At 40.2% G+C, this 24,387-nt stretch overlaps 2 protein-coding genes across 6 annotated transcripts in view; one reads left to right on the forward strand and one right to left on the reverse strand.

Moving 5' to 3' along the window:
• Positions 1 to 500, reverse strand: part of ARMC1 (armadillo repeat containing 1) — a 30,966-nt gene extending 30,466 nt beyond the window's left edge. For 2 of the 3 annotated variants that reach the window (XM_040545783.1, XM_040545782.1), the window contains exon 1: positions 32 to 493. The gene's annotated coding sequence lies outside the window, so the exon portion shown is untranslated. Of the gene's footprint in view, positions 1 to 31 lie in introns of all 3 variants that reach the window. The other variant, XM_040545780.1, reaches the window with a different exon arrangement.
• Positions 501 to 681: 181 nt separating this feature from the next.
• On the forward strand, positions 682 to 23,948 carry MTFR1 (mitochondrial fission regulator 1). Of its 3 annotated transcripts, XM_040545775.1 has the most exons (9): positions 682 to 774; positions 962 to 971; positions 5,960 to 6,102; positions 9,376 to 9,474; positions 14,890 to 15,008; positions 18,101 to 18,342; positions 20,049 to 20,310; positions 20,477 to 20,645; positions 22,222 to 23,948. In XM_040545775.1, exons 3-9 carry the CDS (start codon positions 6,037 to 6,039, stop codon positions 22,279 to 22,281), a joined length of 1,017 nt encoding a protein of 338 aa, XP_040401709.1. In that variant the 5' UTR covers positions 682 to 774; positions 962 to 971; positions 5,960 to 6,036; the 3' UTR covers positions 22,282 to 23,948. The 3 variants fall into 3 exon arrangements, with proteins under 3 accessions (XP_040401709.1, XP_040401712.1, XP_040401710.1); XM_040545778.1 differs by lacking the exon at positions 962 to 971 and having other exon boundaries at positions 692 to 781; XM_040545776.1 differs by lacking the exons at positions 682 to 774; positions 962 to 971 and adding an exon at positions 1,568 to 1,585.
• Positions 23,949 to 24,387: the final 439 nt, after the last annotated feature.

Genomic DNA, 24,387 nt, shown 5'->3' on the forward strand with positions numbered 1-24,387 from the left:
ATTTTAGTAAAACTCTCAACATTATAAGTACCTTTTAGATCCACCACTGGGAAAGGCATCCTTTTCTTTCTGAGCCGGCCTATACCTCGGCAAACCCCTGACAGGAAGGTATTTCAGCATGCCCCCTGCAGCTCGCTGTGCGCTACCACATCAGCATTTCGCCTAGGCAGGGCGACACTTTCTATCCTTTCTGGGACGTTTTAGTGAGACACAAACAACACGACCACCAGAGCCGCAAGCTTCGGAGCGCCGTTAACGGGCAAGACGCGCCGGCAGCCCGTGAAGCAGGGCCAAGGCGCCAGGTCAACGCCACAAAACCTCCAGCACACAAACCGAGCGCTCGGCGCTTCCCGCACCGACACCTCCCACACTCCCGAGGAGCCTTCCTCAGGGAGGGCGCGCTACGGGCTCCGTTCACTCCACAAGAAACAGACACAGCCGCCTCCGCTCACTCCCGCAGCAAATCCCCCCATAGCTGCCCCACCTCCCGCCGCACAGGAAATGGCGACTGCCCCGCAGCTCCTTTTATAGGCGCCGAAGCGTCACGTGACACTATCCGGGGGCGGAGCCTCTCCTCTCCCGCTGCCTGCCGGGTAAGGTCGCCGCTCGGCGTCTTCCAGAGGGCGTCCGAGGTCCGCCCTCCCGGCGGGCGGGCCGGCCTCCTATTGGCTGAGGCGGTGCCGGGACGGATGCGGATTGGCTGAGCGGAGGGGGGCGGGCGGCGAGCGCGGTGGGAGCAGCGGCTGAGGGAGGCAGCGCTGAGGCGGCGGCGGCTGAGGCGGTGAGGGCGGGGGGGGGGGGAAGCGGAGCGCTGCCGTTGTCTGAGGCGGGCTGGGGGGGGGGGGGGTTCGGTGGTGCTGTGGTGGCCGCCCGGGGCCGAAGGCCTCGCTGGGGAGGGTCCTGAGGGGGCTCTGAGGGGGTTTTAGTGAGGCGGAGGTATCTGGGGGGAGAGGCGTGTGAGGGCTGCGGCGGTTGGGTTGGTGTTCTTGTGGTGTCCGCGCCTGCAGTGGTACCGCCGCGGTGCCGGGTTCTGCGGTAACTGTGGTCGTTAAGAGGTAACTCGTGGTGTGCTGGGCGGTGCTCTGTCCAACCAGCTGTCCAAAGTCCCCAGATCGAGGGTGAGGGGGGTCTGAATGCTGGTATCGGCCGTAGTGTGTTCATCTGCCTGAAAGTAGCACCAGGGCTTCGTTAATAGTCCCTCCTTGGGCAGCTGCGAACACAACGCTTACTAAGCATAAGTGGAAAGGAGATAACCCTGTCTGCTTTTTACCTAGTGCTAAAAAAAAAGAAAAAAAAACAGAAGGGAGGTGAGTGTTCAGCCCATCGCCTCCAAAACTTCCAGTTGCACGTTGCTGAGTCAAAACAATCTTATTCGGTCAGGTCACCAGCTAGCTGTTGCATTTAGGAGCTCAAAGTTGTTACTAATAGAGATTATGGGGAAAAACACGAAAACATTTTGATTGCCTTTCTGACAAATACATCCTTTTGTTAATAACATTTGCTTTTTCTTATTTGTCAAAGCTGTAGCAGAGGGACTGGCATTCACAGCAACAACCAGGGAGCTGAGTCTGGCAGCAGAGTGTAGGTGTGTGGTTATGGCTGTATGGCTTAGAAAAGTTGGAACATTTCACTTTTCTACGCTATACCACTTAGCTATAATCTCTGTCGAGCAAAGGTTTTTGATCAAACCAGTGCTCAAACATGATTTCTTTCTTCTTCTCCATCCTTAGCTGGTAAGGTGTGGTAAAACTGGCCAGATGTGGTAAATATGTTTCTGTCCTTTGAGGTGTGTACAACTGGATTATATTTCTTTAAAAAAAAAAAACTTTAACAACTCCTTTTGAATATATGTATTATTTCCAATTCTTGCTTTAGATTTCATGCTGATGTTAGCTTAGATAAGCCCTTGACTGTCTGTGCAGTATCCACCGACTTTTATCTCTCTAGGTCTGTCATTCCAAGCAGGTGCTTCTGAAAATAACAGGTACTTTGTTAGTTGTGCCTGCCAGGCCAAAAGCAGAATTCTGTAGCTGACTGCGTGACCTCTGCCAAATACTTACATTACTTGTAAGCGGTCTGTGTTGATTTGGGAGAGGGCCCGGTCCTTTATCAGAAGATTCTGCCTGCCTGCTTGGTTTCCTGTGGTAATTTTTTGTTGGCTTTTATCTTTCTTCATTAATTCTTTGATGTGTGTCCTTATGGATATAATTTCATCAGGTGAGCTTGGGTCATGCGTCAGTCATCAAGACTGAAGATATGCATGGCCTGGTTTCCTGCTGAAGTAAGGAGGAACCTGCTTGTGATTTTTTTTTTAATATAATTTTTGATATGCTTGGTGTTTCTTTGAAACCACACTTTGGAAAAAAAAAAACTACTTGTTTATGTTATGCATACCCTTTCAATTTAGAGACTAGACCTTTCATTTTTCAGATTTTGTGCACTTGTCCTTTGCATATGGCTGATCCTCTGCGTCAGGTGCATCAAACCATTCTCTTTTATTTTTGTGTGGAGTTTACATGAATAAGGGAAACTTTCTTTAGTAAGAAAAATATTAATATCTTCTTTTAAAGAGAGAGAATTCGTAATTTGGAAGGGACTTGAATAAATACAGCACTGGAAAATATACAGAAATATTTCAATTTGAAAGCAGTTGCATTTAATGTTTCCTTCTTCTCGTCTTTCATGTGTAGCACTCGCTGGAGAGCCTGGCAAAGGGTTTCAGTTTGTATTTGCTGACCAGTATACTTATGTGTACAGCTTCCAGAGCCTTTGTATTTATTTCATTAACATTTTATAATTTATAAGCGGTATTGTCTCTCAGCCCTCTAGACCGATACTTGATATGAAAGTATTGAGTGAAACCTGCAAAAGTGGTTGTAAAAAGTGGGGGCTAAGGAGAGCTCCAGGAGGGGAAAGTGAGAACCTGGACACTCAGGAGTGCAGACCTGCTCGTTTCTGAACCAGGGAATTTCTGCACATTTCCTTATCAGACAGAAAGTTCTGGAGCATTGTTAATTTCTGTGTAAGCAGAGTTTTATAAACAAAGAACCCATGAAATTCCCACCCTGCCTGCTCTATGCAAATATGTAATTTTTTGTGTTACTACTCCTCTCACCTCTTCTGGGAATCTTGCCTATGACTACTGCTTATCATTGTAATAGTGTTACTTAAGCACAGCAGAAGTACTGCATTTCGTAGCAATGTTGCTGTCACTTGGGGCATTTTATTGTAGTGATTGAGTTGTGGAAGCTTTAGAGGAATTAAACTGCTATTATTTTTAGTGTAGGAAGCATCAAGAAGATAGAGGATAATCAAGAACATAAAGGATAAATAAAGTAGGCATGAATATTTTAAAAGAGGTGTTATTCTAGGTTACTAGAAGCAATAAATGTTTAACTCCTGCTTCTGAAGTTGGCGTGCATGCAGAGCAGGAAAGAAAAATCTGCTAATGCTTTTAGTCTTGCTGTCCAGCAGTTTCATTCCGAACGAACCCTTTCTGTACTTGGGTCACAGAGTAATTGTGAAATAATTGACATTTATGAAGACAAGTGCAGTGCAATATAGTTTGGAAGAAACGAATATAAAGTTTGTCTGGGGATAATTCTGGAACACTAATCATTCTTGTAAAAATAATGGGATATACTTGTAAATGTTTTCCTTTTAGATATGCCTTTAGATGACTAATTAGCCGGTCTTTATTAAAGCATGGCTGTCCTTAGTGTCAGTCTCCAGGAACTGGGTGGTGCTCTGCGCTTTACAGACAGACCTCCGTCACTTTCTTCAACAAAAGCAAACAATGGGGCATTGACAAGATTGGGAAGCTGATGACTGTAGTTTGGGTACTTGAAGTATTTAGGCTACAGAAGAAACAATGATTTATAATGTGAACTGCAGATAATTATCTTAGGGAAGTCGCTTCTGGCCAAATCACCTGTTATGAAAGACTCAGTCCTCCTGGTTGGTCAGAATCCAAGTAGTCAATACCTTTTCTTTGCTTACTGAACAAAACAAAACGTGACTAAAATGACATGAAAGAGGTGAGATTTAGATGGGATGTTGGGAGGAAATTCTTCACTCAGAGGGTGGTGAGGCACTGGCACAGGTTGCCCAGAGAAGCTGTGGTGCCCCATCGCTGGAGGTGTTCAACCCAAACCATTCTGTGATCTCCTTCTAGTGCTGTCCCTTGCCTTCGCCCGCCCGCCCTGTGCTCTCAGGTGCTCAGCAATACATTCTCTACCTTTTTTTACTCTTTCGTGTGAATGTCTTGACACAGCCTCCATTTTTTCTTCTCTTTGATTTCCACACTACGTGTTCAACAAGTCTGAATTTTGGAATGAGGCAGAGGAGCTCCTTTGGAGAGGCACGCTTTCGGAACAGGTTTCCCCTTTTAATACAGTTTTCTCTCTTTTATGTCACCGCATCTCTGCAGTGCCAGATATGATGCCAAATCTAATACGAGGCGTGTAGAAACACTTGTAATGCTCCTGCTTTAAAAATACAGCAGGTGCAGTGTGATCAAAGATGCAGTCTAGCAGCTTGTCTAAGGGAAGAATTAACAGATGCCTAAAGGAAGACTAGATCAAGTAGATGGTAACGCTTCCCTAAAAGACTTTTCCAGCTTTTGGTAGTCCATAGCTTAAGGGCTTCTTATTTATTATGTATTAGTGTAGCTTATGTTGGTGGCTGTTTGATAGGTAGCCCATTATTTTTCCCTGTTGTTTTTCTTATAAGAACTGCATTTTCCATCTAATCTTTTGGTTCGCTTTTTTGTTGTTGTGTTTTTTTCTTAATATATTTTTTTCTCTTAGTTTTACATTAGCTGATAGATTAGTTTTTTTCGTAATTTATTCAGCAGTAAAAAACAATGTTGTGTGTTTTTCTTTATATAGTGATGAGAAACTAATATTAAACTCTTTGTTTGTTTGTTTTTAAGCCTGTCTAAAAAAAGGTAGCTGTAAAGTTGCGCTCTTCCTGCCAAGTTTCCACAAGAAGCAGGTTATTACTAAGGAACTGTTGGGAAAAAAAAAATGTTTGTAATGGAAACAGTGATGATTTAACCGTAGTGCTTGTGGGCGCTTTCAAACTGCCGAGCTTTTCCATCTCCCGACTTTCAAACTTCCGAGCTAACAGTTCCTTGCTGCTCCGTTGCCTTAGTCATCCTTCTGTGTGCAATGGCTTCAGCACCACACTTGTTCATGCTACAAATATGTTGTTCAGGGTGGTTCAGCAGAGTGTTGTTTCTAGTCTGATGCACAAAACAAACGTAAACCTACATCTATGGCTTTTTTTTTTTTTTTTTTTTTTTGGTGGCACACACATCTCGATGGCATCCAAGTTATGACTGGTGTAGAACATGTTTAGAGGCAAAATACGCTATTTTCGCTAGAGGAGCAATGGAAACATCTTGATTTAAGTGAATGGTAGGATGTATAAATAGACACAATTTGAAATCTGGCCAACTTTACAAGTCACTGGAGGATTTTCAGGTCCCGCAGCTACACGATTTCCTGTCTTTTTCTTCTATTAGTCATTTTTCCACATTTCCAGTCTCTCAGCTGTGGGAAAACGGAGGAAACAGCAAAGCTGTCAGAGAACTTGAAAGAGGAGAGGTGGTCTGCTTTCTGTAGCTTGTTCTTGCATGGAGAAGAGTTTCAGATAGGCATATGGCCCGTGGATCTTGGTGTTAGTCCCTTGCTGCCGTCATCCCACGGTTTCCCAGCCTTTTAATGATTAACTTTGCAACAGCTCTGATTTCTTAAAAATCATCCAAAAACATCTTTGTCACCTCTACTAGGTAACTGCGTTCTGGATGCCTGTACCTTGCAGTACTTGGAATTGGCTCTGAACGTATCTTGTTGTCAGTAACTGTTTCTAAAGCTTGTTTTTGGAATGCATGGAACAATTTACTCCTGTACATGACCACAGCACGCTTCTAAACTGTTTGTGTTTCTTGTTTCAGAAGGACTATGGAACCTCCGCAGTCCTGCAGATTTGGAAGGCTTAAATCCAGGCTTGGAAAGGCATTTTCCAATCCAGATGATTTGCTGGCTTAAGCGCTTAATTAGGATGGCTTTTGAACACGTTGGATTAAACATGGAATCAGTAAGTGTTTCAAACTTCATTCGTTTTTTCAGAAAGTCAGGCGTGGAAAGCACTTCATATATTTTAGCTTGTGCATATCCATTCCAGCAGAACAGTTTAAATATACTAAATTCTCATATGATTTTGCATTGCTGGAAAAAATATGGAATTCACTACTTGGACACTGAAGTACCAAGTAATATGTGAATTAAAAATATTGTGTAGCTCCTTCTAGCTCCAATAATGAAGTGTTTACAGTGTAAACGCTCCTTTTCATGCTGGGCTTCGATGTGCATTTTGAAGCTGAAGGAAAACTTTCAACTGACTTTTGACAATGATATTAATTCTTAAATGTTACTAGTTCTTTGCTTGCATCTTGGAGATGTGCAAAGCTCCATGAAACTGAGACGACAAGAATTGTGCTACATCTGCCTCTCCTCTTCAGAGTGTTACTGTACATGAGAGCAACACAGCTGTGTTCTTTATTGGGGAAACAGAGGAATGCACATGCACAGGTCTCTACCTAGAGGAAAGTGTATGTAGAGTTTTCTTTCAATGTTTAGCAGAGGGAGATAGGTGTTACGCATCGCCTGCTTTATCGCTGGGATCTTTAGGAGCTATTTTGAGCTGAATTATTGGCTTCACTGCAATAATCCCAATAATTTTAGTAAGGTGGAATGGCTTACCAGCTATGCGGTACTTACTTAAGGTGGTTCTTCCTCCAGTGATTGTGGTAGAACCTTTTATTAATCTCGGGAATTTACAGAGAGCAAAACTAATATACGTTGTAAGTTACCCATAAGAATCAGTATTTTAGGCTTTTGTTAGAACTGAAGTCTGAGATTTTATGCGGTGTAACTCTGAAAAATCCAAGCTTGAGAATGGGCTCTACTGTGGTCGTTGGCAGTTTGAATAGAGGGGGAAAAACGGGTTTTTAACCTCTGTTACCCCCCATTCTCTACTTGTATCGAGGCTGTGATAATGCAGGTACATTTCCAGATGTCAGCCGTCCCGCAGAACAGCAAAACGCTGATGCAATGAGGGGTATGACTAAGTAGTGTTCTGCAGACCTGCTCTGCCAGTGCTTCAAGTCGACAAGAAGTCGTGTGAACAGGGGTGAGACTTACTAGCTCGCCTGGGGGGTGTGCTGACTTTATTGACGTACCTGGTGGCACAGCTCGCGTGCGGTTTTCTGAAAATATCGCCCAGCCATATCTTGACTGAGTTTAGGTAACTCAGAAAGCTTTGATGCACCAAACTATTGCAAAAACCTGAAAGGCATTTGGGCGCCAAACACTGTGGGTATATGGGCCCTAGCCAGCCTCTCGGCTGTGGTCTGAGCAATCTCTAAACAAGCTTTACCACTTGCTTAAATAATGTGCTGCCCGTATCTCGCTAATACAGCACCTAGTCTAGCCTCTTCGCTGTTGGGGAAGTACTACTGTAATTAATCAAGCCTTCCCTTGCCTAATACTATTTTTTTCCAATGTACCGTCGCTTTGAGGCTCTTGTAAACTGTCCTGCTTTTAGGAGCAGAAGCTGCTGTGAATAGTGAGGCTGTACTACTGTGGTACCGCTTGTTGGTGACGTATTACTGAGGGCTCCAGGTCTACCTGCTCTTTGTTCAGATGTACAGATAAACATTAATGTCACAAGTGTGAGGTCTTTGAGGAATCCAAAATGCAGTACCCACAGAGTACTCTAGAACGCATTTTTTTCCAACATGTAACTTAATTGCATATTAAGCAAGAGAATTTGTATTTCATATAATGAAAAAATTGAGTCTGAGTGGGTGATTGGCAAAGTTGCTGCTCTGATGTGGAAATCTAGCGTAGCATATGTGCAATGCATATGTGCATTTATTTTATCAAACGTCATACATTCAATTAAAGTCAGGGGAAGGAAAGATGCTTCAGTATAGGACTAAGCAAAATGTTTGTGTGAAGTTTTTGAAATAATATAATCTGGGGATAAATACCACGGAACATATTTTCTTCTGAATAGAACCTTCGAACTCTGCGAGTAGTGATCTTTGCTTAGTATATCAAAATGGTTTTCAGCCGTGTGTTGTGAAACTCCCACAGCTTCCCTGCACTAATCACACAGGCGATACAGCCGTGCCACATGAGGGTTGGTTTAATAGTATTAACAGCATGGATTTTATCTAAGTTTTCTGTTTGGGCTAACCTTCTAACAGGATGTTGAGTTTGCTTGAAGCTATGAGCCTTTAAAAACTAAGGTCTGAGTAGTAAATTCGTATCTACAGTCATAAGTAGACACAGTTCAAGTATTTTCAATTGCCTGACAGTGTTCTAATTGTTTAGTTATAGTCTTCCTGTTATTCTTTCACTTCTTTGCTCTGTTTCCGTTGCCATTCTCTGTGTTTAAATCTTTCCTACTTCTGTCTCTGTGCTCTTTTCTTTTGTTCTGGATCATTTGTAGTATTGTCCTAGGATTATAGTCTCATTTTATTTCATACAGCTATGGTAAACAGTAGAGCAAACATTCTTGACATTAAGTACAACAGAAATTCAGTCCCTACTGAAACAGTGTAGAAGAAACATGAATTGCAGTAGAAACGGTTCAGAATCAGAAGCCAGATGAATTGAGGTGCTATGTGCAATTTTCTCTAGTGCATGTGTATTTTATGACAGTCTGATTTTCAAATATGTCTTTTTTTCACTTCTCCTTTTCTCTACCCTTTAATTCCACAGTTACACTTTGTAGTTTATGCTAGCTATTAGAGGGTGGTTTGTTTGTTTGAAGACTGGTAGACACTGTTCCTGCGTCAGAAGAGCTCGTAGTGAAAAAAGAAAATAGACTTTGGGAAATGTAGAATTACATAACTTTATGGATTTGTCACGATTGAGTTGCTTTTCATGAAACCCTTTAAAAAGTGGTGTATGACTCAATGCAGATTACTCTTTATTGTCTTAGAAATGGACAAATTATGCTTTTGAAGAAACTACTAAATTTTGAATCCTTCTGTATTACTAGATGTATTGCTTTGAATTTAAACTTAATGCAAAGGCTGTCTTGAGCCTAAACAGGCATATTCTAATGACCAAAACATTTTTTTTACCAAATTAAGTATAAAATGGAAGGAGTTCACTAAATTAAGTGATGGAAATTTGAGTGAATGTGTTATGTTCTCTCTCCTAGCGTGAAAGGAATAACTTACAAATCATGCATACATTTAGCACAAGCATAGTACAGAAGGGTAAGGGGAAGCTACTTCGATATGATAGAAGAATGAATCATCTAACAGATGACTTCTTTTTTTCTTCCTTCTAGGTACTTTGGTCAAGCAAGCCTTATGGTTCATCTCGAAGTATTGTAAGAAAAATTGGTACTAACCTCTCTCTAATACAGTGTCCAAGAGTTCAGTTTCAGGTAGGCATTCTCAGCAGTTTAAAACACAAGTTTCACTACGCAGATAAGGAGATTTGCTCCTGTGTCAAAAGACTTTAAGCAATTCTACAGTTCATTTAAAAAAAAAATGACTAAAAGCAGAATAAGATAAACCTGGCCCATCGGAGAATTAATTTACCTCAGTTCTTCCCACTTCAAGTTCAGACTTTTACCTAATGTGAATTCTTCAGCTTCTGTACTGCCTAAAACACGAATCCATGTTGCTGTAACACACATACTGAAACTTCAGACAAACTTTTTTCCCAAAGAAAATGGAACTTCTAAAATGACACAATACAGTATTAAAAAGTTACTCATGGAAGAGAAATTCTTTCTTAAAAAAGTTTGAAACTGATTTCTGAAAACAGTCCTTAAAGCCAGGCTTAAGAGGCATGTGAAGATGAACAGTGTTACTTAAAAATATTTGGAAAATAAACAGCTTTATCAGAAAGTTAAAAATTAGTTCTAAGATAACATGAGTACTCTTGCTTTTTTTTATACAAGGCTAGCATTGTGTAGGTGAAAGGGGAACATCAGTGCTCTGCAGCTCTCTGATTTGTTTGCTTCTAACTTTGACTGCGTATAGTGGGAGGGTAAAGAGCAAGGGTAAAGCTTAAGGAGGAGAATACCCTTGCTTTTTATAACAAGTTGTTCAGGAACAGATGGAAAAATGGAAGCTGTTACACATAATCTCTTCAACTCTGAGTGTGCTGTGGATTGGGGGTGGGTATAGAGCTAGAGAAATCTTGTGTTTGAAACTCACGCTGAGAAGGGAATATTTCTGGGACTGAACAAGGGAGGGGAACATAAAGGTGATGAATGGAGGGTGGGAATCATCACCCACACTAAGACAGGGTAATTGCTACAAAGCTAAATTTTTCACTCTTAAATTCATCTCTTTATCCTATACGAAATGTATGAACAATATTTAAATTTGAAATATTTGAAATTACGTTAGTAAAATCAGATAGTTCAGACTGTCATGGAAGCCTTTTTGGTGTGATAGTTAAAAAAAAAAAAAAAAAAACAGGCTGTTTGCACTCTCTTAGATAATTATTTTGAGAAACTAGGGGGCCAAGCATCTCCCAGTACTGGTGGCTTCATGAAACTTTTATTTTATATATATACATACATATATACATATATATATATATGTATATAAATAAATACATATATGTATGTAAATATATATACATACACATTGCAGGGGAGAAATTTGTGCAGGAGGACAACAAAATGAGATGCTGGATTGAAACTTTTGGGTATATAATTCATAGTAGTTATGCTAGCAGCATGGCTCTGTGTGCCTCAACTTTGAAAGCAAGTGAAGTCCTCCTGTGGTATATCTGATTTTCCCTTGTAAAGGCTGTACAAGGGAAGACAGTGTTCATTTTTAATAATTAGCCAAATAATGCCTTCTCTCAATACAGTATATGAAAGAATTTAGGTACTTGCAGAGAGCTGTAAGATACGTCTGGGGATTTTTTTTTCCAAATACTGTTAGTGTTGAAATAAAAAGATAAATATGCATCTTCATCTGAATTCTGTGCTAGAACAAATAAAATACTTGCTTTTTTTCCCTCTTAAAGAGTCAAACGGTCAGCTTTGCTTAGACTTTATGTAAGTTAGCACAGTAAGGCTAAACATTCATCTTCTGTTAGATGAAAGGAAAGGATGCTAAAAACAGAAGTACAATTATCACAGTTGATTGAATTTGAAATATTACAGCATTGAGCCTTTAGGTATATTAAAGTTTATGTGGTTTATGCAAGGCTTTTTAATATATATTTTATAACTATTTATAAGTTTTTAAATATGTAAACTGCTGAACATGTAAAACTGTGATGCTAACGTCTATTTTTGTGTCTTAACCTGTGTTAAAGATTCTGTACTGAAGTTCAATGCCAGTCTTGATCATTTTTATGCTGTTGCAACTGATGCTTTCCTATAGCTGTCTCTTCCTTTTTCTTTCTTGCCAGCTTTAGCTATATTATGAAAGGACCATGCACTGAAACTTGCTGTAAGTCACTTTATTAAAAACCAAAGCAAACCATACTTGCCTCATCTGAGGGTGCATGCGTATCATCAGTGTTTCTAACTTTAAGAACAATAAGCTGTCTGTAGGCTTTCATTTTCTTTCTGATAAATGGATCAGAGATACTGAAAGCATATCTCTCTTATGTTCATTCTTTTCTCCTAGCATGCTTTTGTTCTGCTCATCTAATAAGCAGAGTAATAGCCTAATATTCTGATTTTTGAGGTCTGCAGCTGTTGTAGTACCTCTCTCTGGGCCTTGCCGTAGTCAACATTTAAATTAACTGCTACATGCAGCAGTGACAAAACTTACCTTATCTGTTCTCTATAGCATGAACAAATGAAAATGGTGCATAACGCTCTTCTGTCTGTCATTATTTTAGGTTTATCTGTGGTCTTTAGGAGGAAAAAAATAGTTAAACATCAATATAGCCTAGGTAGATTCAAACAAACCGACAAAATACTCAGAAGATTGGATTGGTAACACAGGGAGAGGAAGGCTCCTGTGTCCCCCAACTACAGCACCTCTGCTCTAGTCCCGTGCTTCTCCTGTTTGTCTGACACAGACCTGGTAACCGAATACAGGTCTCCTGGGGAATTAGCTTGAATCTAGCAAACAACAGAATTTACTGGGCTAATTTGAAAAATCATAGGAAGTTTGTCTTAGTTGAAGTATTTCCAAATGTTTAATACCTAAATTTATTAGTAATTTGAAATTAGAGATTTTTGTTCTATTCTTAAATGTATAAAAATATTTGTTCCACTTTCTATTTCCTGGAGCAAACAGAAAAATAGAGATCCTGCTTTGACATCAGCTAAAACAGAACAGTGAGTGTTTTGTTTTCCAGAAATTCTTTCAGAAATGGATCTGAAAGCCACAGGTGCACGCACACATGCACACGTGTATGTGTGAAGCATACACACATAATAAAATAGAAAAAAAAGGTAGGTTAAGGAAAAATTTGGGGCAACGACTCTATATTTCTCGGGAAAGCAGGCTACTTCCACTCCTTCCACGTCCACCTCTGCTTTCAGCTCTCTGTTCCCCGTTTCAGGTGCTGGCAGAGCAGTTGTCCAAGTGTTCTTCAGCCAAGGTTGGCTGCAGGAACCGGGTATTCAGCAGGGCTGTTGAAACATCATTCTACAGACGAGCAAAGGTTTTAAGAGATGGGTGTTGGCTTTTAACCTCTAAATTCAATTAAAAATCCTGCCTCAACTTGAAATTCAAAATCCACTGCTGTGGAAAGCCTTGTCATTTATAGGGATAGAGAAAAGAAACATCTGTATATGGGTAACAAGCAGATTCTGTTTACATATAAATATGAATAAAAAAGTAAGACGAAACTTGCCTCACAATATAACAGAAGGCTTGCTACTAAATGTTGGATTAGAACTTATTTATCTCACAAAGCAGGAAACCTGGCAATGGGAAATGCATTCCTTACTGCTGATTTATAAGATGCTTTTTGATGCAAGTGCCTTTATTTAAATATGCCTTCAATCTTTTCACGGTAATAGTTCCTCACGTGACCATTGCCATCAGGAAAATGTGTGTCACCTGCAAGAACTGGCTGACATGCTACAGATGCTTTTAATTGCCACTAACATTAATACAGCTGCTGTGGTCATGAACATCTCTTTTTTATTTAAAACAGCAACAGCAATACAAGGAAACCTCAAACAATGGAATTCCTAACGTGCAATATAGTATTCTCTAGACTGTTTTAAAGTGAGGCAGACTGTGATGGTATTAGGCACAACTGTTAATGTGATAAACATATTACCATCTGTGCTGATGCTACCTGGAAAAAACCCTGTTGTTTCCAAATGATCTGGTGATGCCAATATGCACTCCTGGGAGCTGTGAGAAAGGCTCACGCACAAGTTGCAAGAGTACGAGGTGAAGATGAGTAATCTCAATTTCCAAAGCTGTTTGTAACAACTCCTGGGGGAAGGAAAAAAAAAAGAACCACAACACACGAAGGAAAACAAAAATAAAAATAATAAAAAAAAAAATAACAACACAATTTCTGTCTCCCTGGAACTTGTGTACCAAAGGTTACAACTGAAATACCTGTGAATGTTCTTCATAAATGGTTTCACTTAATCAAGACCGCAGTCCTACTGCGCTAGGTCTGCTACAAATTCAGGTTACTGCGACCATTCCATAGTTGCTGCTACGTTATAGTCGCCTCTTACAGAGGCGAGTTGCCTTGAAATTTGACTTAAGCGCTAACAGTACAGATCAAAGCTATCCTTAAGAGATTACTATATGATACCACCTTCTTTGTGAGTATTACTAGCTTCTTGGCCACAACCAGGTAGCATGTAAGCAGCTACAACAACTCGTGTGCAAATTTGGCACGTGGATTGTATCTAATACAAGCAAAAGAGGTGGCATAGTTGCACTGGAGATAAACAACTAAAGACAGCAAACGGAGCAGAGGAAATTACTGAAAGGTATTTCAGTAGCTTTTATTTGCTAAGGTACTGAGCCCGGGCTGATTGGTAGTCCAGTGACTGAGTACACATGCCCTTGTCTAACCTGGGGAAGCAGCCAGTGTTTCCAAGGAGATTTGAAACCATTTTGTATAGCTGTGGTTATGGAACATATATTGATGGTCCAAACAATTTTTCAAATCTTCATTCAGGTCTGACATTTAGCTGTAAATGTAAGAAGGGTTCCAGTCTCTTGAGCCTTGTTCACCTTTGGCTTCAAAAAAGCTGGTGACAGAACTGTGCTGAAAAATAGTCTGTTTGGCATGCTATAAATGAGATTTTTAGCAAATAGTGCAGTCGTTTCCATTACGATTCCATCCTACCTCTCACTGAAAGTCCGTGTGATTGTGGAGTTAGTAGGAGTGGCTTGTTTCCTCTGTAATGTTTACGCCTGAACTCTTGTACAGAAATTCTGCATGGTGTAGAGGAAGGGAAACACTTCAACAGAATTTCACTTTCAAAATAATACTAAATCAGAGTAAAAGTTTAAGAGGTAAGAGTAGTAATTATTGTCTCTTCTAACTATTGCTAATGAATGTAATTAAAAACATTATTTGAGATAATACAGCACACTATTTAAGAATGTTGATGCTTGTTTGTCATTAAGGTAACAATTTGCATTGGATTTTCAGCATTAGGGTCATGTGAGAGTGTGTATAGGTAGCCACTGACATAGAGCTAGTCAGTGAAATGTGTTCTGGACCAAGCCCAGGATAGGAACAAGTGTAGTAAGTAAGTAAGATGTGTTTTGTGCATGTATGTGTTAATAGTAATGTGCAGCCTCACTAAAAGCATTGGGTAAAATAACAGTGAAATGGACTGGGAATCATGACTAAAACCTTCAATTTTGTCTTCAAAATTTAGCTTACTTCTCATGGCACAGAAGGAAACCATCCTCATCAATTTAGAGAAGATGCAGTGGCCTCCTTTGCAGATGTCAGATGGGTTGCTCAAGAGGAAGGTGAAGTCTCTACAAGGCTCAGGTATGCTCCTCAAATCTTCTCCTTCAAGTTAGAAGCCAAAGAAAAAAACTAGATTCTGTCTGTTGAGAATATACTGTGCATTACAGTTAATGGAGAGCACTTGTGTGCTGGGAGAGGGAAGAGTGGTAGAAAAGCTAGGTACCAGAAAAGAATAAGTAGAGATTGGAGTAACGGGATTGTGAATGAAAGGCTGGTTTGAGAACATGTAGGAGTTTGGCTTCCTACAAGGAAGATTGTGGCTTTTGTTTACCTATTTATTGCAAAGAGTTAAAGTGTGACAGCTTCACACAACCTTGTCCCCACAAAAATGTCTGCTGTGGCATAGCATGATTGCCAGCGCTGATTCTTCTCCGATTCTCCAGAGGTTTCCATTAGCATGGGGCAGGGTGTTATAAGGCTTCCTGATTAACAGCAAGACAGATTGTCATTCTGACAATCTGGTAATTGTTGCATCATTTTTCACCTTTCTGGTTAAGACTCTGCATTCTGTAGCAGAGAATTAAAAAATTATGACATATTTTGCCTTTAATCTTTGTAATGAGAACTGGCAGGGAAGCGTGTCGAGCGCCTGTGTCCAGAATCACAGCGCAGGTACCGTTGTGTTGGACCACGAGCGCTACATGGCACGGCAGCTGCATTAAACAGTTGGCTGAAGTGATGAACTTCTGTGTTGTAGCCTACCCAAACTGCTGCTCAGACTAGCCTGAAACAAAGGCAGGGTTCTGTAGTGCAGAGGAAGTTTGTCTTCCAACTGACCTTCCAGAGAAAGGCACAGATAGAGATTGCTGGAGGATACGTTGTTAATTTGAAGGCACAAAACAGATTAGTAAGGACCTAGATGCCCTCCAACATAACTTGCCACAGCGAAGCTTTGCGTGATATCCTGGTACCGCAGCATTAGTTTCACAAACTCCAAGGGGAGTCCCAGAAATCAAGGCTTGTTTGAGAAAAACTATTCGTAAAGTGTCTTTGATACAAAGAAAATGAACCGGCCAGTACTGCTTTTGTTTGCACAGAAATGTTTTGTTTAAGGATTGAACTGTAAAGCTATTAAGTCTAATGGAGACAAGAGGGAGAATAGCTCTTTGTTGCTTCAGAGAACCTCTTATGAAAGATGTAAGACTGGCGTGTTTGCTGAAATGCCTGCATTGTGTGAAGGGGGAGGAGGGGATAGTTAGAGTGGGCTGGGACTAAAATAATCCTGCAGATAAATAGTGACCTTAGGGCAAACAGCTCGTAATGCAGCATTGTAGGTGGACTACTTAGCAGGTATGAATATTTCAGTATGTACTGGTTATTACGTCCATGCAGGGTGTTAGGTAATGTAGCAAGCACCGAGTGTTTTCCGTGCATTTGAAATTCTGTTTCAAGGAGATCCCATAGGTGTTACTGTTAAAATACACATTCAGGATAATTCCGTAAACAGTCTTGCAGACTTTTTTTTTTTTTTTTTTCTGTGAACGCAATTTTATAAATGAAGCAACTAAAGGACAAGTCATATTTCTCCTACCCATAGCCAGAGCAGTAGTGACAACTCAGGCATAATATTTTTCCACAGCATTAAATTCCACTGAGGAAATTTGCTTAAAATGCCTTTGCTGCTCAGAGCTGAAAATACCCTTTCTGTTCAGCTGTTCTGCTCCTTTTAAGAGTCTGTAGGAGGTACGTTTTAAAGAGAGAAGTGACTGCTGGCCCCTTCCACTTTATTTTTTAGGGAGTGCAGAGAGATGGCTGCCGTAGGAAGCATCCTGTGATTGTCTTAGTTTTGATTGCTCTCTATGCCTGTGGAGGTAGCACCACCTAAATTTTAACATCCTTCATAATATGCAGCTGTGCTTAACCAAGTTTTGCAAGTTGTGCTGGTGCTTTCTGTCAGCGTTGTGAAAGATTCAGTTGTGCATCTAAGACCACACGGAGGTGGTCACAGCACACGGCTTGTTCTAGCCTCAGAGCTTGGCTCTTGTTGTAAGTGTAGCACCACTACAGATCTCATGGGATCCCACCCCGAGCAGCTTACCCCATACACCCAGAGCGACGGGGCTCTGAAGCTGTATTTAGTCTAGAGCCACTCTGCACGTTTTGAAAAGACGTATCACCAGACACTGTTCTTACCCTCGTGTTTGAAACAAATAATGGAAACCTGACCGGCCTGAGAAGTTTCAGAAACGAGGTAAGATTATGTAATCACGATCAGCAATTAGAAAGTATTTCTGTTTATATTAATCTATTATCGTTAATCCTTTTCAGTTCTACTTGAGATAAACCGTTTTGTTAATCCTTATCAGTTCTACTTGAGATAAACTGTTTTAAAATGTTGGCGTCTTCTGTAAGCATAACCATTTGTTAGCTGCAGATGCACGATAACCCCTCAGTGTTTAACATAGCTTCAGCTTTAGTGGGTGATGAAGGAAAGCAACAGAGTTGTGTTTTCTTGCTCTTATGAGAGAGAGAAGGGAAGCTTCTAGACTCTTTAAAATCGTATGAAGTTTTATTCTCCATAGCTTTATTTATTGTTAGAAACCTTGAGATAAGATCCCTTCCTATTTACTGATAAGCAGTCTGTGTGCATCACCACTAAACTGTTCCCTGTGTTCCACTCTCCCACCACTAAAATTGAGGGCTGGAAAAGTCCAGGAACAGTACAAAACATGCCATGGAAATAAGAAACTCTTCCTCCTTCAAGGGAATCAACTACAAATGACTTTTTACAGCCTATGGGGAAAAAAAATGGTAGCATTTGGGCAAAAAAAATGTTTGAAATCTTAATTTCAACAAAAAACAAAATATGCATGAGGCAGAGAAAGATTGAGGGCAGGAGGGAATAAATTCCTTTTTCTCTGGAAATTAAGGATTCCATACAAAGCTGGCAAGGCAGAAGGAGGAGAAATACCAGCCAGTGATGCAAACAGAAAGGACGTGAAGTTCTTACTCGCTTGGAGGTGTACAGTGTTTTGGGGGAAGTGATTTGTGTGAAGACAACTTTGAAGTCACTCCTTTTAACTCCTGTTCCTGTTTTGTATGTAACGTTGCTTTTGTTTCTATCTATTAGAAAGCCTTTTGAAAAAAAAAATCTTTTGATATTTTTGTTACAGGTCAGAAGTTTGGTCAAAAACAGCCCAGCCCGGTCCGGGTGAAGTACATCGGTGTGGAAGATCCCCATGCAACCAGGGATCCTCACCAAGCCAGTTAGAAGACGAACCAGCGTCCAGGAGCACAGTGACAGCAAACGAAGAAGCTCTGCAGAAGATCAGTGCTCTAGAAAATGAACTAGCCTCTTTGAGAGCACAGATAGCCAAAATTGTAATCTTGCAAGAACAGCAGAATCTGTCCGCAGGTATTAAATTTGCTGCAATCTTAGCACAAATGAGTTAATGAGTTTGTCCTTTTTATGTTCACTACAGTGCTAATTCATTTTTGTGATACACTGCACTTCTCCAGGCTGTTTTGGTTAGTTTGATAGACAGACGTAGCATACAAACCAAGGAATACAGAATAGTTCTTGAAGACAAGAGACCTGTCAGATTTTCTGCATTTTCTAGTATTCTAAAAGTCTTTACATTTCTGTGAAAGCATGCCAGAATTCTGAATCTATGGATAAGTACAGAATATTAACAGCTTTCAGAGCACAGCTCTTGATAAACGTGATAGAATAAACCAAGCTAAAAGAGCGTAATTTAACTACTAGCACCTAAATCATCCCACCCAGTAATGAAACTGATTCTCTTATATCGTGATGTTATCATGTAAGATGCTAGTTATGCTTTTGGCATACATCTCAAGCTTATAAAATAAATTGCAGAAAAGGAGATGAAATTGTTTTCTGTAGTCATCTCTGGGATCAGACACGTTCATACGGAACCAGAAGCGGTGCACTGTTCGCTGTAGTAAGCAGAGTAACTCTTCGTAAGCTTCTTTCCCCTCCTTCCCTCCCCTCTGACTACCATCCATCCAGGTCTGAGTGTATGATCTGCAAGGATTAGTGGAGCTAGCCCTTGCGCATTGGAGATAATAGCCACTCAGCTTTCATCAGTTCCTACAGTCACTTAGCAAATACATTGTTTTGTTCATGCATGCCATAATATTCTGATTCTTCAGATGTTCATTTTTTTTCTGTGAACTGGTAGCAGTTACTTTATATTTCCTCAACTACTCAAATTCAAAACCGTAAAACAGTTTTAAGGATCACTCAGTTCCATTCTTGAAGTTACTTGACAGAAATCCCACCATAACGTACTTTTCCTCATTCTCCCTTTTCCTTTATGTATTAGGAAACTTAAAATTTGATGTGATTTTATCATCTTTACCTCCCTCTTCTGGTAGAATATGGTAACGATTGTGTATGAATATGTATATGCAGAGCAGACTCCTGTATTATTTACATACCTATTTATACAGACTTTAAGCCTCAGAATTCTGATTTGGTCTGGTCTTGGTGATTTCTTTAAAGGGGCATTCGAACAGAGGTTTCTTAATTTATTTACTGCTATAACATTTTTTACCTAAAGAGCACAGGAAATTTCAATTCAAGATAAACCTAAGAATCTCTCCAAACATCATTAGCTGTCCACCTCAAAGAGTTGGAATAAGATTGAATTTAAGCACTCTTTGAACTCTGGAATTTACATTTTAAAATCTTGTATGGTAACTCCTTTATTTCTGAAATGTTGGAAGAACCATTGCTCACGTGACAGACTGGCTATGACTTCTAGCCCAGCACTTGCCCCTCAGAAGAAATACTGATAATGTTAAAATCAGGATTTAATTAAAAGACATCCTGACATCCATCCCACTGCAGTAAAAACATGAATGTACCCAGAATTTCAACTGGAAATCCAAAGAACTCCTCCTTCAGGAGGACTTTTACGTGCCTTTTCAGTCATGTCTACTTCAGTGGTTTAGGATTGAAGAAGTTACGTGATAACCTAAAGAAAGCAGAGAGGAAGCAATCAAAGCTATTTTAGTGATGTTCTTACCTGAACACTTGTGACGTATAAGGGTATTTACAAGTAAACTGACACAGAATGCATGCTTTATTTGTAGTTGGGTTAAGTCCAGTTGCTTCAGCTGCTGTCCCTGGAGCACCACCGCCACCACCTCCTCCTCCCCCTCCTCCACCACCACCACCACTCCCTCCCCCGGGCCTGCAACGGAGCGTGTCTGCCATTGAGCTCATTAAAGAACGGAAAAACAAAAAAAATTCTGGACAGATTCCGACAGAAAATGGGCCAAAGAAGTCTGAGATACCAAACATGCTAGAAATCCTCAAGGACATGAACAGCGTGAAGCTACGGTCAGTGAAAAGGTAAGGCATTTATTTATATTGTTAACTTGAGCATTAATGATTTGTTTTTATGACTCAGAACTACTTCAGGTTAAGACAGGTGGTGATGTAAGAAGAATGCAAAAACATTCACAACTTCTCCAGCTTTGTTTTGGACTCCGCTAAATTTTCTCGTTGACTTTTCTAGATCACCAGAAGATACAAAAGCCAAAGTAGCTGACCCTACAGATCCTGCTGCATTAATAGCAGAAGCACTCAAAAAGAAATTTGCCTATCGATACCGAAGCGATAGCCAAAGTGAAACTGAAAAAGTGATTCCAAAGACTGAAACAAAGACAAAGACTGAAGTAGTGCTGGTGAGTATTGTGGTTCTCACTGAACACATGCTTGGACTAAATGCTAATTGCCTGGTAAGCCAGAGTAAATCTTTCTGCCAGCAGATGCAAATACCTAGGAGTTAACATCGCTGTCCACAAAGCCCTATGAAATGCCACTGACACACTAGGATTTTGGCAATCATGTTGTGTTTTTAGTATCTGTTCTCAAGATTGTGTCCTGTTTTGACTTGAGCTTTAAAAACCCTTCCTGGAGTTTTCTTTTTCAAACAAAAACCTCATGTGTTGCTATGAGAATGTGATATTCTTAACCATTCAGATAGCGCATGTGCAATTTTGAAACAAGATCCTGAAACATCAGCCCTTCCTAGGGACATAGAAAGCAAATTGCTCAGAATGCCTGCTGGATCTTATCGTAGGGAGTTTCTTCTAATAATTAGCATAAGCTGAGTTAATAGTGAGTTAATAAAGTTTCTTTACAATGCAGGTATGTTAAATTATTTGTAAAATCTATGTCATAGTACAATGGCTGCTAGTGTATTTCAGATTGATTTGAAATTCAAGTAAGGGCTTTTTAAGCAGCAAATGTTCAAGATCTGAGTTTCTAGCAGCATTCACTTACTTACACAACAGGCTACTGTAGATCAGTTTTGTTAGTAAGCAGTCCTTGAAGCCTTGTACTATAGAATCAGAACAGAAAAGAGACTCCCTTTGTGAGTTTAGAAAAAAATGCACATAAAAATCCAAAATTTAAAACAAACGAGTCGTCTGTACTCTGAATTTTTTTTTTTTTTTTAGGAAAATAATATTTCTAAGCCACAAATCTCAGGATTTCTGAGTACTTCAGCTTATTAAGGTTGACTTACTTGCCTTTTGGTTTAGGCCTTTAATTTCTGTATTATTCAGGCTGTTCTTCACAACTACAAGGCTGTATATTTCCCCAAAATCAATCACTTGTTTCTAGCAGCAGAGGCTTTAAGAAGAGTTGGCAATGTTTTATTTGCACAGGAGCTTTTCACAAATTTTGCTTCGAAATTTGAAGTCCATCTTTTGAGACAAAGGATCATTGAATCCTCAAAAACTAAGAAAACTGAAGGTTTTCATTTATGAAATACAAAAATGTTGATGCATAATGAGCTAATAAATATCTGTCATAGGTTATTTATCAGTATGTAACTTCTTTGCCAAATCAGTCCTTTTATGCTTTACAAAGACTTGCACAAAAACACAGGACAAAGAACAGGAATAATCTCAAGAAACTCCTGCTAGAGCACTTGGTTGTCAACTTCTAAAGATAACAGCATCAAGCTTCGTATTTTGCTGTGGTAGAGTGAAGGATCTCTAGTCAGAGCTTCTCCGGCAGATGGTTAGCTGCCTAATCTGAGTGCTTGCAGCTGATCGCTGACATGTTTCCCTTTACTTTGTTGCTACAACGTGGGTAAAATCTACATGAAGAGAAGCAAGTTGATAAATGAGATTCTCTCTGCTCAGGTTCTAGTTTTACTTACAACTTGGATGGATGGATGGATGGATGGATAATAGTTCAGCTAGGTCTCTGTTGAAAGCAACCTGAATGTGTTTCTGGTTTCCTTCTCAGTTTGGACCGCACATGCTGAAGTCTACAGGAAAAATGAAGACTTTAATTGAGAAATCTTAACGTATTGAGATCACTACGTGAAAGACTGTAGAGCTGTTTTGTCCGAAATCTCTGACGTTGCAAATAGCACTAGTACCGAGTGGTCTCGTACAACGCGGAAAAACCTAATGTGAAAATGTTGAATTGAGGAACTAAACATTGCGTCTGAGGTGCGTGTTTGTACGTGATTTATCAAGGGGAGTAAGTTTGACCATTGTACTCAGGTATTAATTTCGTATCCAAACCTGGCTTTCTACTCAGACTTACGGGGTGGTTTTAGTTCATTAACACTAAGTTATCTCTACAACATTCTTTGCGCATAACTGACCACCTTAAAACATTGTGTACATGTTAATAATGACAGCGATACACCCTTAAGTTAATCAGTCATTTGAGCTCCAATGATGACTTGCACTATAAAGTTTAGTTTGATACTGAATTTTTCGTGTAAAAGTGTTTCTTTTAAACTCAGTTTTAGCGAATTTTTAGCCCAAATTAAAACTGAACACATTCTGCTTGATGGCGAAACAAAGTCAAAACATGAACCTGCTGCAAAGGTCACCTGGTATGAGATATTTTAAATAGTAGCACATTCTTGGTGTTTTGTGGTTTTTTTCCCCCCAAAATGAGTTTGTGAGCTTGCAAAAGTCAGACAGCAAAACCGATCTGTATCATCTTGTGGCCAACACGAGCGCATGAAGAGTGAATCATGTGGAGGGAGCCTCTGTGACTAGCTAGTGCAATGAATTTGAAATAACCAGTAGATAGCAGCAGAGTAAAACGATTAGTGTCAGAGTATGTGTTAACTAGCGTAGGAGTGATGTAAAGGAAAAAAAGGTACAAAGTACTGTGGGGTGCAAGTTGCCAAAAGTATATCGCTCATCTCAGCTGTGCTAAGAGATGCTCATCGACACCTTTTTATTCCCAGTGGCCTTTGGGTCCCTGGATAGGATTTTAGCAGGTGGGGACTGCACAAGCCCTCACGGTCCTATTGGCAGGGAAGCGATGGTAGGAGCTGTTGCACATAATCTGTTTTCCAGGGGAGGTCCTTTGGGGATTTCCCAGAGCAGCTTCTTGCTGCCAGACCTGTACAGGGCTGGGTCACTGACCAGCCAACCCCCTGAGCTCAGGCCTCTATCCACAAATGTCAGGGGCTCAAACTAAAAATAAAATCCAGACTGAAGAAAGCTGCTCAGCAACCAGAGCGCTGTAACTCAGCTGCACGCTCAGGTGAAGCCAAGGTTTGCTCTGACTGTGGATAAACTTAGAAAAGCCAAGCCTGGCTAGTTCATGTTCTAAGTTTATCTGGCTACTGGAACAAGTACAAGTGCCTTTTAGAGCTGCTGTTTTCTAGGAAAAGAAAAACGCAGCGTGTTTTACGTAGAGACAGCTGAATGGCTCCAGTTAGGTTACTGAAGATGACTAAAGCTTTGCTGCTTATAACTGGAACGTAGATTGTATGATCAAGGAAGATGTTTTCTGGTGTGAAACTTGAAATGGTGTTAATATGTACACGATATAAATTCCTTTCAAAATGCTTGGCCATCAGTTTTACTGATAGGCCGTTAAATCTTCATGTTCTTTTAAATGCCTTTAAAACACTTTTTTTGAAAGATACTTTTGGGCTCAAGTTTTGTATTTAACGCTCTATATTGCCACTATGTAAAAATAAAAGCAGTTAAAATAAACACCGTGTATGTGATTGATTTGTGGTACTCTACAAATGATGTCAGCCCCAACAAAGCGTAGTGTACATTCTATTATAGTGACCATAAATGTATTCACAGCTTGCATCCCTTTCATGACTGGACTACTCACCTTGCTGTGCAGCAGGAAGAACAGTAGAATTAGTCCTTGCATTGACTGGGCTGTGCTGTTGTTGTATTCAGATAAATGATCAGAGAGCACAAGAGTTTTATGCTTCCCTACAAACTTAACAGGAAGATACTCAAGCCCTCCTCGGACACAAACACTTCCCCTCTCAGTCCCTTGGTATGGCTGAGAAAACCTCTGCCCAAGTCCCATCTGGTGAAAGTGGTTCCACCAGCTTCATCTGAACTCTCTCATTTGCAATAATGGAACTCAGTCCAGTTAATCATTAACTGTAAAGTTCAGGATAGCAATTGG

Source organism: Cygnus olor, chromosome 2 (genome assembly GCF_009769625.2).
Source record: "Cygnus olor isolate bCygOlo1 chromosome 2, bCygOlo1.pri.v2, whole genome shotgun sequence".
NCBI classification, from domain to species: Eukaryota; Metazoa; Chordata; class Aves; order Anseriformes; family Anatidae; genus Cygnus; species Cygnus olor.